The 13,775-nt window shown below is 49.1% G+C and overlaps 1 protein-coding gene across 1 annotated transcript; it reads left to right on the top strand.

Annotated features, from left to right (window-relative positions):
* The first annotated feature begins 379 nt into the window (after positions 1-379).
* Positions 380-1,519, top strand: LOC142745795 (paraneoplastic antigen Ma1 homolog). Its single transcript, XM_075854885.1, has one exon. It carries the CDS (start codon positions 380-382, stop codon positions 1,517-1,519), a length of 1,140 nt encoding a protein of 379 aa, XP_075711000.1.
* The last annotated feature ends 12,256 nt before the right edge of the window (positions 1,520-13,775 follow it).

Here is a 13,775-nt window from a genome sequence, read left to right as displayed (position 1 = left end):
CCAGGCCTGGCATATAGCCCATACCCACCACTAGGGGGTCAATCACACAGAACTGTAACTGTTATGTAATTTGTGCTTTTTCTTTATTTGCATCATTCTTATTCAGATCGCCCGTGTTTACCTTTCCCTAAATAAAACAGTTGAGTAGTTTCACCATAACCGCTTGTGAGTGTGTACTGAGCTCAGGTGGGGGTTTCCCGAGTCGACCCCTGGCAGAAGAGGAAGACTCTCCTGCTTTCCTATAGAGCTCCTAGCAAGATTCGTGTGGAGGCACTGCGCCATAGTGAGGTGAGAACTACACTACACCCTGCCTACAGAGGTCGGCCCAAAGGGGTGTTACAGTGGAGGCACTGCTGAGATAACGAAAGAAACAGCCGCCATGGAAACGTTCACCGAGGGAGAGGTGTACACGTGGTGTGAGAAGATGAGCGCTGCTGCGGAACATAGTTTTGTAGTGAGGGGCGAACTCTTTAAGGCGTCTAATGATGACATACTGCAGATAGTAAACAGGCTTCATGGGATTGTCCACCCCAAAGTGATTGACCGCCGGGAAGAAGAAGTTGGGCAATTGTCAGCAGCTTTAATAGCCACGGAAAGGGTTTTAGAGAGAGAATACTTCCCATCTGTTATAGCTGTGCCACCAGAACATGGTCGGCAATGGAAGATCGTATGGCCTATGAGGCCTGCAGCAACCTTGCATCAGGATCCATTCATTCAGAATAGGAGGCCCAGTAGATGTTTACCTACTACTCCACCTCAGGCCAAGTCAGAGGAGACTTCTGCTACTGCTGACGTGCTGATGGCAGCCATGGAGAAGTTAGTCAGCCAATTTGTAAAGATGCAGCCTGAGGGGAGCTACCGCCGTCTGAGGACCTTCTCAGGTGTCACCCCTACCCTAGCTGGAGAAGAAGGGTATGACACATGGAGAGATGTTACCCTGCAGTACCTAGAAGGGTGGCAGTGTACTGATATTGCAAAGAAGCAGAGAATAGTGGAGAGTTTGAAGGGTCCGGCTATGGAAGTGATACAGGCTGCATGGCGAAGCAAGCCCCAATCAACTTCCCAAGACTATATGGCTGCTCTTGAGGATGCTTTTGGGTCCCCAGAGGACGCCACAGACCTACTTTATAAACTCCGTACTACATACCAAGATCCTGGTGAGAAAATGTCTGACTATCTTTACAGACTAGACAAACTGGTTCACAGAATAGTATCCAAAGGCGGGCTTAGCCCTGGAGAAGTTGACCGGTGCCGCCTTGATCAAGTACTGCGTGGAGCTCTGACCCAGGACCCTATCGCTCAAAGATTGAGGTGCTGCGATAAAGAGAAAATTCCCCATTCCTTCCCTCAGTTACTTAAGGAAGTGCGACTAGAGGAAGTTACTTTGGCAGCCAGGGAGCAGACCCCCAAGATGGTAGCTGCTGTTGCTCTAAAGCCTATGCCAAATTGTAGTGAGGAGGAGCTTCTTAAAATCATAGAGAAGCAGGGGGAGCAAATTGCACAACTCTTAAGTGCCTAGGCTAAGGAAGTGGAGTGGTTAAAACAGGTTGCTGAGGCTGTCACTGAGAGACATCAGCAGTCCCCGAGAAGGGCAAGTGATGATCCACGGAGAGGTAGAGATATGAAAACAGAGGGGTGCTTTGTGTGTGGGGAGTCTAGCCACACAGCTCGCCAGTGCCCGAAGAGGTGGCATTCCAAGATGTCTCCGCCTCCTCCCCATCAGAAGAATAGGCTGTCGGGAAGCGGGAAAGGGGGCCAGTAGAGTCCCATACTGGCCCCCCGTCAATATCAAAGGCATACTCTACTGCCCCATCTACTGTTGCTCGGTTGGAACAACTTCCTGAAGGTTTAGTAGGACCGGCCCCACATGTACCAGCCTGTATCAATGATCAACCATGTACTGTGTTGTTGGATAGCGGATCTCAAGTCTCCATCATTTTTGAGAAATGGTACAAGAAATACCTGTCAGACGTGCCCATACAGCCCTTATCGGGACTTGTGGTTTGGGGGTTGAGTGAACATAGCTACCCATACAGAGGATATGTGTCTGTTATGCTACGGTTCCCGAAGACAGTTGCTGGAGTGGAGAAGGGGATACCCATCATTGCACTAGTCTGTCCAGAGTCTGAATCAGACCAGAGATCCGTGCCTATTATAGTGGGGACAAATGCGAACATCTTCCGTACCCTAGCACAGTGGTGTCGAGAAATCGGGGGCAATAATTATTCCCAGACCCTCACGATTCACCCAGACTGTCTGGCTGCTTACGTGAGAAAGGAGGAGGAAAAAGAAAGGGAACTACGTCCTGAATGTTTCAATCCCTGTTTTGAAGATAGTGACCTGCAGGAGGAAGAAAAGGGGTCACTAATAAAGGGCCTGATGGAGCGTGGTGCCGCTTTCTTATTAGGAGACTGGGATCTGGGCCTGGCACAAGGAGTGGAACACCGCATCGGACTGAATGATGAGAAGCCTTTCCGAGAGAGGTCCCGAAGGCTAGCTCCTGCTGATATTGAAGATGTCAGGCAGCATCTAAGAGGCCTGCTAGATACTAGAGTCATCCTAGAGTCCAACAGCCCATACGCTTCTCCCATAGGGGTTGCTCGGAAGAAAAATGGGGATATCCGGATGTGTGTGGATTACCGCACTTTAAACAGGCGCACGGTTCCTGACCAATACACTGTGCCCAGGATTGATGAAGCTTTGAATTGCCTACAAGGCAGCAAGTGGTTTTCTGTACTTGATCTCCGGAGTGGTTATTACCAGATACCCATGAATAAAGAGGATCAAGAGAAGACCGCTTTCATATGCCCCATTGGATTCTTCCAGTTCCAGAGGATGCCCCAAGGAGTTACTGGTGCTCCCGCCACTTTCCAGAGGTGCATGGATAAGGTGATGGGAGACATGAATTTCCGGGAAGTACTGGTCTACCTAGATGACCTTATCGTGTTTGGGCAAACCATAGAAGAGCACAACCAGAGATTGTTCAAGGTACTGGATCGGCTGAAGAAGGCTGGGCTCAAGTTGTCCCTCGACAAGTGTCGGTTCTGCCAGAAGACTGTGAAATATGTGGGACACATTGTCAGCCGGTAAGGGATCTCTACAGACCCAGCCAAACTGGAAGCTGTAGTCAAATGGCCCAAGCCCACGAAATTGGGGAGCTCTGGTCTTTTCTAGGATTCTGTGGGTACTACAGAAGATTTGTACCACAGTACTCAAAGATTACGAAGCCTCTGACTGCCCTCACCCAGGGGTATCCTCCTCACAGAGGGACAAATCACTCCAAGAAGCCAGCTAAGCAGTCCTACTTCAAGGTTAATGAGCTGTTTGGAGAAAGATGGACACCTGTATGTGATGAGGCATTTGAAAAGCTGAAGTCCTGCCTTACACAGGCTCCAGTGTTGGCCTATGCGGACCCCAGCAAGCCATACGTGCTGCATGTGGATGCTTCCCTTGAGGGGCTCGGAGCAGTCCTGTATCAGGATCATGGTGGTTCTCTGCGACCAGTCTATTACATCAGTCGAGGATTGACTCAGAGTGAGAGCAACTACCCAGCACACAAGCTTGAGTTCCTAGCATTGAAGTGGGCAGTGGTGGACAGAGGCGTAGCTAGGGGGGGTGGGCAGGCGGGGCACGTGCCCCGGGCGCAGCTCAGAGGGGGGCGCCAGCGCCACCTCCTTCACTATAATTGTACCTGTGTCGCAAGGACACAGGTACAATTAGAAGCAATGAATGACCGGGCACGTTCCGTGCCCGGCCATTCAGCGCCTCTCCACGAATGAAGCGACTGGTACCCTTTGTACCAGTGACGCTTCCGTCGATGAAAGGCGCTGACTGACTGGCAGGGAAAGTCATCCTGCCCAGCCAATCAGCGCCTTTCATAGACGCTGTGTTCAACCCCCTGGAGACCTGCGCAGAAGAGAGCAGGTCTCCTTGGCTGACGAACGGCGTGGGAGCGGGAATAAGGTGAGTTTGAATATTTATTTATTTTTTAATTGTAATAGAAGTGTGTGGCTGTATCTGCGGGGGAGGGGGGGACTATATCTACAGGGGGGCTATATCTACAGGGGTGGGCTATATACAGGGGGACTATATCTATAGGGGGGCTATATCCACAGGGGGACTATATCTACAGGGGGGCTATATCTACAGGGGGGCTATATCTACAGGGGGACTATATCTACAGGGGTGGGCTATATACAGGGGGACTATATCTACAGGGGGGCTATATCTACAGGGGGACTATATCTACAGGGGGCTATATCTACAGGGGTAGGCTATATACAGGGGGACTATATCTACAGGGGGCTATATCTACAGGGGGACTATATCTACAGGGGGGCTATATCTACAGGGGGACTAAATCTACAGGGGGACTATATCTACAGGGGGGCTATATCTACAGGGGTGGGCTATATACAGGGGGACTATATCTACAGGGGGACTATATCTACAGGGGGCTATATCTCCAGGGGTGGGCTATATACAGGGGGACTATATCTACAGGGGGACTATATCTACAGGGGGGCTACATCTACAGGGGTGGGCTATATACAGGGGGACTATATCTACAGGGGGGCTATATCTACAGGGGGTGGGCTATATACAGGGGGACTATATCTACAGGGGGTGGGCTATATACACGTGGACTATATCTACAGGGGGTGGGCTATATACAGGGGGACTATATCTACAGGGCTGGGCTATATACAGGTGGACTATATCTACAGGGGGTGGGCTATATACAGGTGGACTATATCTACAGGGGGTGGGCTATATACAGGGGGACTATATCTACAGGGGGTGGGCTAGATACAGGGGGACTATATCTACAGGGGGTGGGCTATATACTGGAGGACTATATCTACAGGGGGTGGGCTATATACAGGGGGACTATATCTACAGGGGGTGGGCTATATACAGGGGGACTATATCTACAGGGGGTGGGCTAGATACAGGGGGACTATATCTACAGGGGGTGGGCTATATACTGGAGGACTATATCTACAGGGGGTGGGCTATATACAGGGGGACTATATCTACAGGGGGCTATATACTGGGGTGGGCTATCTACAGGGAGACCATATCTACAGGGGGTGAGCTATATAGAGGTGGACTATATCTACAGGGGGTGGGCTATATACACGTGGACTATATCTACAGGGGGTGGGCTATATACAGGGGGACTATATCTACAGGGCTGGGCTATATACAGGTGGACTATATCTACAGGGGGTGGGCTATATACAGGTGGACTATATCTACAGGGGGTGGGCTATATACAGGGGGACTATATCTACAGGGGGTGGGCTAGATACAGGGGGACTATATCTACAGGGGGTGGGCTATATACTGGAGGACTATATCTACAGGGGGTGGGCTATATACAGGGGGACTATATCTACAGGGGGTGGGCTATATACAGGGGGACTATATCTACAGGGGGTGGGCTAGATACAGGGGGACTATATCTACAGGGGGTGGGCTATATACTGGAGGACTATATCTACAGGGGGTGGGCTATATACAGGGGGACTATATCTACAGGGGGCTATATACTGGGGTGGGCTATCTACAGGGAGACCATATCTACAGGGGGTGAGCTATATAGAGGTGGACTATATCTACAGGGGGTGGGCTATATTCAGGGGGACTATATCTACAGGGGGGCTATATACTGGGGTGGGCTATCTATGGAGCACCATATACAGGGGTGGGCTATAGCTACAGGGGGGGCTATATAGTATATAGCCCCCTGTAGATATAGCCCACCCCTGTAGATATAGCCCACACCTGTAGATATGGTCCCCCTGTAGATATGGTCACCCTGTAGATATGGTCACCCTGTAGATATGGTCCCCCTGTAGATATGGTCCCCCTGTAGATAGCCCACCCCTGTATATAGTCCCCCTGCAGATATAGTCCCTCTGTACATATAGCCCACCCCTGTATATAGTCCCCCTGTAGATATAGCCCACCCCTGTATATAGTATCCCACAAATAGCTCCCCCTATAGTGCTCCACAGAAAGCCCACCCCTGTATATAGCCCCCTTGTACATATAGTCCACCCCTGTATATAGTGCTCCACAGATAGCCCACCCTTGTATATAGTATATACAGGGGTGGGCTATCTGTAGAGCACTATATACAGGGGTGGACTATCTAGTGGAGCACTATATACAGGGGTGGACTATATGTACAAGGGGGCTATATACAGGGGTGGGCTATCTGTGAAACACTATATACAGGGGTGGACTATATGTGGAGCACTATATACAGGGGTGGGCGATATCTACAGGGGGACTACATACATGGTTGGGCTATCTGTAGAGTACTATATACAGGGCTGTGCTATATCTACAGGGGGCTATATACAGGGGTGGGCTATCTGTAGAGCACTATAGGGGGAGTTATTTGTGGGACACTATATAGGGGTGGTCTGTATGGGAGCACTATCTACAGGGGCTCTATGGCAGGCACTATCTACAGGGGGCTCTATGGCAGGCACTATCTACAGGGGGCACAGTGTGTGTGTGTACGACACGGTGTATGGTGCTATTATAATTAGAGGTGCAGTGTATGGCGCTATTATATTTAGGGGCGTAGTGTGTGGTATAATGATAACTTTATTTTTATTTATAGGTGGAGAAATGTTGGAAAAGTGAGAAGCTGAAGACATCTGAGCAGCAAACTGCAGAAATGGGCTGTGACCGGGAGAAGCCACCATAGAGGTCTGGACCGGATGGAGAAAAAGAACTAGAATCTGAGACGTCACCGGTGAGTCACTTAATGTAAATGTTCATTCTGCCTCTAATCAGCACTGTAGTCACTGTATGATCTGCAGCGAGATGATGGGTGATATGATTATGATAGGATTTATTTTTTGTGAAACGGCATCTCCCAGCATATCCTTACCATTGTTCGGGCCATGCTGGGAGCTGTAGTTTTACGCCGTACACACCTATACGGCAGGGGTTGCACTAATTTGAGCTGTATTTGTGCTGGTGTTGTATATATGTAGTGAGCTTGCTTCTCGGGCTGTATACAGTGAAGGAAATAAGTATTTGATCCCTTGCTGATTTTGTAAGTTTGCCCACTGTCAAAGACATGAACAGTCTAGAATTTTTAGGCTAGGTTAATTTTACCAGTGAGAGATAGATTATATATATAAAAAAAAAAGAAGAAAATCACATAGTCAAAATTATATATATTTATTTGCATTGTGCACAGAGAAATAAGTATTTGATCCCCTACCAACCATTAAGAGTTCAGCCTCCTCCAGACCAGTTACACGCTCCAAATCAACTTGGTACCTGCATTAAAGACAGCTGTCTTAAATGGTCACCTGTATAAAAGACTCCTGTCCACAGACTCAATTAATCAGTCTGACTCTAACCTCTACAACATGGGCAAGACCAAAGAGCTTTCTAAGGATGTCAGGGACAAGATCATAGACCTGCACAAGGCTGGAATGGGCTACAAAACCATAAGTAAGACGCTGGGTGAGAAGGAGACAACTGTTGGTGCAATAGTAAGAAAATGGAAGACATACAAAATGACTGTCAATCGACATCGATCTGGGGCTCCATGCAAAATCTCACCTCGTGGGGTATCCTTGATCCTGAGGAAGGTGAGAGCTCAGCCGAAAACTACACGGGGGGAACTTGTTAATGATCTCAAGGCAGCTGGGACCACAGTCACCAAGAAAACCATTGGTAACACATTACGCCGTAATGGATTAAAATCCTGCAGTGCCCGCAATGTCCCCCTGCTCAAGAAGGCAAATGTACAGGCACGTCTGAAGTTTGCAAATGAACATCTGGATGATTCTGAGAGTGATTGGGAGAACGTACTGTGGTCAGATGAGACTAAAATTGAGCTCTTTGGCATTAACTCAACTCGCTGTTTGAAGGAAGAGAAATGCTGCCTATGACCCAAAGAACACCATCCCCACTGTCAAGCATGGAGGTAGAAACATTATGTTTTGGGGGTGTTTCTCTGCTAAGGGCACAGGACTACTTCACCGCATCAATGGGAGAATGGATGGAGCCATGTACCGTCAAATCCTAAGTGACAACCTCCTTCCCTCCACCAGGACATTAAAAATGGCTCGTGGCTGGGTCTTCCAGCACGAAAATGACCTGAAACATACAGCCAAGGCAACAAAGGAGTGGCTCAAAAAGAAGCACATTAAGGTCATGGAGTGGCCTAGCCAGTCTCCAGACCTTAATCCCATCGAAAACTTATGGAGGGAGCTGAAGATCCGAGTTGCCAAGCGACAGCCTCAAAATCTTAATGATTTACAGATGATCTGCAAAGAGGAGTGGGCCAAAATTCCATCTAACATTTGTGCAAACCTCATCATCAACTACAAAAAAAGTCTGACTGCTGTGCTTGCCAACAAGGGTTTTGCCACCAAGTATTAAGTCTTGTTTGCCAAAGGGATCAAATACTTATTTCTCTGTGCAAAATGCAAATAAATATATGTGGTTTTCTGTTTTTTTTTTTAAATATAATCTATCTCTCACTGGTAAATTTAACCTAGCCTAAAAATTCTAGACTGTTCATGTCTTTGACAGTGGGCAAACTTACAAAATCAGCAAGGGATCAAATACTTATTTCCTTCATTGTATATGTACTGAGCTTGGTTCTGGTGTTGTGTATAGAACCATATTGCTTGTTAAATGTACAAATGTTTTTATGCTCGCGTTACATAAAAATAAATGACATGTCGATTGGTAGGGGGAAGGAGATGTCGGGAAAGAGGTTGGGGGGGGGGCTCCAAACTGAATCTTTGCCCCGGGTGCTGGAGAACCTAGCTACGCCTCTGTGGTGGACAAGCTGCATGACTACCTTTATGGGGTACAATTTGAAGTTCACACCGACAACAATCCTCTGACCTATGTGAGGACCACAGCCAAGCTTGATGCAACTGGGCATCGGTGGCTTGCAGCGCTGGCAGTGTACGACTTCAGCTTGAAGTACCGTCCGGGCACCACCAACATTGATGCTGACGCCCTATCCCGTCTGCCCAGGCAGCTGCTGTATGATGACGAAGAGACCTGGATAGAGGTTCCTGCCCCAGAGGTAAAAGCCATGTGTCGCAGACACCAAGCCAAGACTGTTCCTTTACTGGGCTGCGCCCATTTCTTAGGGGTTTCAGAGGAGGCCATTCCACACTTGTTTTGCCAGTTGACTAAGGTGAATACTGAGTCCCTGCCTCAATTAACCAGAAGCCAAGTAGAGAAAGCCCAACAGGAAGATCCTTCTGTGGGAGTGGTCAGTGAAAAGGGGCTGGAGACCTGAGAGGAATGCTCTGAAAACAGAAGAGTCCATATTGCTTGCTCGCCAGTCAGAATTTCTAGTAGTAAGAAATGGACTGCTGTATCGAGAGGCCAAACGGCAAAATGGAGAGGTGAGAAAACAGCTGGTGCTACCTGGCCAGTTTAGGGAGATGGTCATGAAGGCTTTGCATGATGACCACGGGCATCTTGGCATTGAAAAGACAACTGGCCTTGTTGCAGACAGATTCTACTGGCCAAGAATGGAAGCAGATATTGAGGGCTACTGCAAGTCATGTGCACGGTGTGTTCTGAGAAAGACTTTGCCCACTTGATCAGCCCCTCTTGTTAACATCACAAGTGATGGTCCACTGGAGCTAGTGTGCATTGATTTCCTCTCCATTGAGCCTGACGAGGGCAATGTCAGTAATGTCCTAGTGGTCACTGACCACTTCACCCGTTATGCGCAAGCCTACTCTACCAAAGATCAGAGAGCGGTCACCGTGGCCAAAACATTGTGGGAGAAGTACTTTGTACATTATGGGCTGCCAACCCACATCCATGCTGACCAAGGAAGAGACTTTGAGAGTCGGCTGATCAAGGAGCTGTGTGAGATCTGTGGGATCAGGAAATCTAGAACCACACCTTTCCACCCCCAAGGGGATCCTCAACCAGAGAGATTCAACCGTACCCTTCTCAACATGTTGGGCACCTTGGACCCCAAGCAGAAAGGACGCTGGAGCCGACACATAAGTCAGTTAGTTCATGCCTACAATTGCACCAAAAATGAGTCAACTGGGTACTCCCCCTACTTCCTCATGTTTGGTAGGGAAGCCCGACTACCAGTGGATATTAGCTTTGGAGTATCACCTGACCAGTCATCGGGAAATACATATTTGAAGTATGTGTCACAGTTAAAGGAAGAACTGAAGGAGGCTTACAGATTGGCTGACCAGGCTACCAGTCGATCAGGAAGGCGAAACAAAAACCGTTATGACTGCAGAGTCCGAGAGCAAGTTCTGCAGCCTGGGGATAGGGTCCTCATTCAACAGCTTGGCCTTCATGGAAAGCACAAGCTTGCTGATCAGTGGCGTCCAGAACCCTATGTGGTGGAAGAAAAGCTGCCTGGTGTTCCAGCCTACAGAGTGAAGCCTGAGAATGGAAGTAGGACCATCAAGACCTATCATCGCCAGCATCTGTTGCCTGTAGGACAAAATATTTGTTTGCAACAGCCACAAGCAAATGGAGCCAAGACGCCCACCTAGCCTCCTAGAAGGAGTGGCCGCCATCGACGAGGGATCAGCCCAGTGCTTCCCCCTGAAGGAAGTGATAGTGAATCCAGTGATGAATGGGGTCCAGACTACAGATGGGTAAGCAACCCAGGCCCTATCATCAAAGATTGTACAGATCGGTTGCTTGATGTGAACAACCAGGAAGAATCCAGTCTAGAAGACAGCATACCGTGTCCCCAGTCGGGGGAGAATTTGGACGATATAGAGTCCCCAGGTGACGAAGTAAGCATCATGGAACCTGAGCCTGAAAGTCAAGAGCTAGGGGTCGAGGAGGGGGCTCCCACAGTGCACACTCGTCCCAGACGGGACACTAGGCCCCCAATGATGCTAACCTATGATAGAATGGTTGCATGCTACTGAGGTACCCAGAGTATTACACCCCAATTTCATTGACATGTGGCCATATTTCCCCTCTGTGCCCATGTGGCATGGAAATGGTATGTGCGTGACTGATTGTGGTGTTGGTCAGGATGCTTTAACGCCAATTTGTATTTCAGGTGGTGAGTCTTCACTTTGTGTCTCGGACACTAGCACCGACTCACTAGGGGGAGAGTGTAACACCTGCAGAGAAAGTATTGTATATAGAGGATGCTGCAGTTAATGCCAAGCAGGGACTCGCATCAACAGACTTTAGCACATCTTCTTCTGAAGTGCAGTGGACTACATGTCCCAGCACCACTTGCTTCCCTATACCCCTGCAGCCTAGGAGAGGAGCAGCAGAGGGGAGCACTGATTGGCTGAGCAGGGGATTGTGGGACAAGGCTGAGCAGGGAGGAGAGACAGTGGCCATCTTTGAGAGAGACACATGGTCAGGAGATAGGGAGACTGTGAGTGCATTGCAGAGAGAAGAGAGTCCTGCACTGGGGCACACAGCACAGAGACCCAGAGACAGTCCTGACAGCCCAGCAGCTCACTGTATGAGAGAAGGAAATGCTGCAGCAGCATCACCTCTGCAAAACAGCCTGATTCCAGGGAGGTTCCCTGCTCTGCAGCACAGGAGGATTTTGCCTGCCACTCCATTGTCGTCCAGGCGTCTGAACGCTGCGGCCCCGAGCTGGATCCCAGGGGAATATCATCTTTGCTGCAAGAAGTAGTGAGTACACATTGCTGGAACTTATTGTGCGGATATTGAGGACTTAGTGAGAGAACTGTTCTTGAGAGGAAGTTCAGTATCTAAGTGCACCAACGGTTCCTGAAAAGCGCGCCAACGTCCGTGGCAACAGGGCCCCAACGTTTGGACTGTGTTCATTGCATGACTTGCCTAAGTAGAGTCGTGTGTTATTAAACATTTTACTTATACTTTCTTTTATCACCCCTTCATCTAAGAAAAAGACACGTGACAACGAGGTTGGATGTGAAATGGCCACAGCAGCCGTTTAGTAATTTACATTGTTTATAAAATGCAATTTTGATCCAAAACATTCGGATAACTAATTAGGAATCCAACCAGATAATCCCTCCTATAATTCACATGACCCAACATGGGTCAGAATCATAATTAACAATTAACATTAACACTAATCAGAGCAGGGGAAGTCCTTGAAGCCATTTTTTAGATATGTTTTTACCTCGAGTTAGCCATCTGCAACCACCACCAACAATTTACCTCCAGCCGTAAACCAGCTCGGAGGCACCGCTCACCTATGCAGATGGCTCCAACCACCAGAAGACCACTTCAAAGGGATAACACCCTATGAAGTCTTCAAACAATGTACCTTTTTTGGGGGACACATACCCCCGATGAGACCCCCCCACCATTTCGTACTGACCAACCACAAGGACTCCCCACGCCACAGCGAACCACCTTAAGCCTGTGAGTACCGCCACACCACCACCGCCCTTTCAATTCCTTCTGCTAGTGCCAGCCTCCACAAATCAATCCCAACCTCGGTCAGATGCACCCCATCATTCCTCCAGTAATTCCCTTCTCCTGACTCCAAATCCCTGTGCCGCACACAAATGCCCCCATTCTTGGCCACAAAACGGGACACCGCCCGGTTCACTTTAATGCAAGCCTTATTAACCCTCTCCACAGACCGAGCCAGCCGCCAATGCTTCCTTGGAACTATATCGGACCAAACTATCACTAGGCCGGGATAAGATGCCCATAAACACAACATATCGTGTTTGATATCCCGCACCAACTCCCGAAAAGGGCGAACCCCCAAATCATTGCCCCCCACGTGCAATACCAGGACTTCCGGAACCCTATCCAGCCGAGAGTATGTCTGAAACTTTGCTAAAACCCGGCTCCACAACATACCTCTGAATCCCAGTCAATGCAAAACCGCATCCTGCCGCGGAATGCGCAGCTGACGGCCGTCAGGGCGGACGTCCGCCCTCAAGGCCCCCCAATGCACGTAAGAGTGTCCTAACAACCACACAAGGCAAGGGAGCTGATCTGAAACGAAAAAGGACAAGCACACACGCTTTTAACAACAAATAACAACATGACTCATAACAAATGAGGGCGCACGTATGACCTAAACCTGTTGGACTCCCAACGGCCAATGCGCCGCACCCCCTCGTCGTCCAACCCCCAGCGTCCCGCCTCAGTTGCTGCGCCAATCCTAAAGGAGTGAGATGAGTAAGGGCCCGCAGCGACTCTGACCGCCGCCAAGCATTTCTTAAATACTGCGCCAAATTGATATCTGGACAAAAATGACCCATTCTCATGACGTAGCAACGGCAACTCGGGCGCCCCAACCCGTGGTTTAAAAGCACGCATACAAGCGACCGGACACATCGCCGATCCCGGGAGGGCAAACAAAACTATGCGCTTTCCTTTGCCCATTTGATCAGTTTTTGACCGCCGCAACAACAACTCGAGTCTATCCCCATATAGACCCACCTCCTCCAGTCTCAACCCCCCTGCCCACTTGGTACTAGGTGAAACCAACTCGCCAATTCGAAGTGCACCAAAAAACGCTAAGGTAAAGGCTAACTGAAATAACTCAACCTCAGAAGGAGAACGACAAACAGACACTAGCGATAAACCCAAAGAACCGAGGAGAGCAAAAGACACGGGCCGTCTACGATCTGCTTCGACCCTACCTCGACGCAGACCCTTTAAAGCTTGTCCTACTAAAAATTCCTTAGACACATCCCGAAAGCCCCGCAACTTAAAACCAAAAGCCAATGCAGAGACGAAACGATTGACCTTAGCAAGGGAAAACCCCGCCTCCCAAGCGTCACCCAACCAAT

The sequence above is a fragment of the Rhinoderma darwinii genome, chromosome 1 (genome assembly GCF_050947455.1).
Source record: "Rhinoderma darwinii isolate aRhiDar2 chromosome 1, aRhiDar2.hap1, whole genome shotgun sequence".
NCBI lineage: Eukaryota > Metazoa > Chordata > Amphibia > Anura > Rhinodermatidae > Rhinoderma > Rhinoderma darwinii.
This window is presented reverse-complemented; position numbering and strand designations above follow the sequence as displayed.

Coding starts and splice junctions, on each gene's coding strand:
- LOC142745795 (XM_075854885.1), top strand. CDS start 380: ATGGAAACGTTCACCGAGGGAGAGGTGTACACGTGGTGTGAGAAGATG.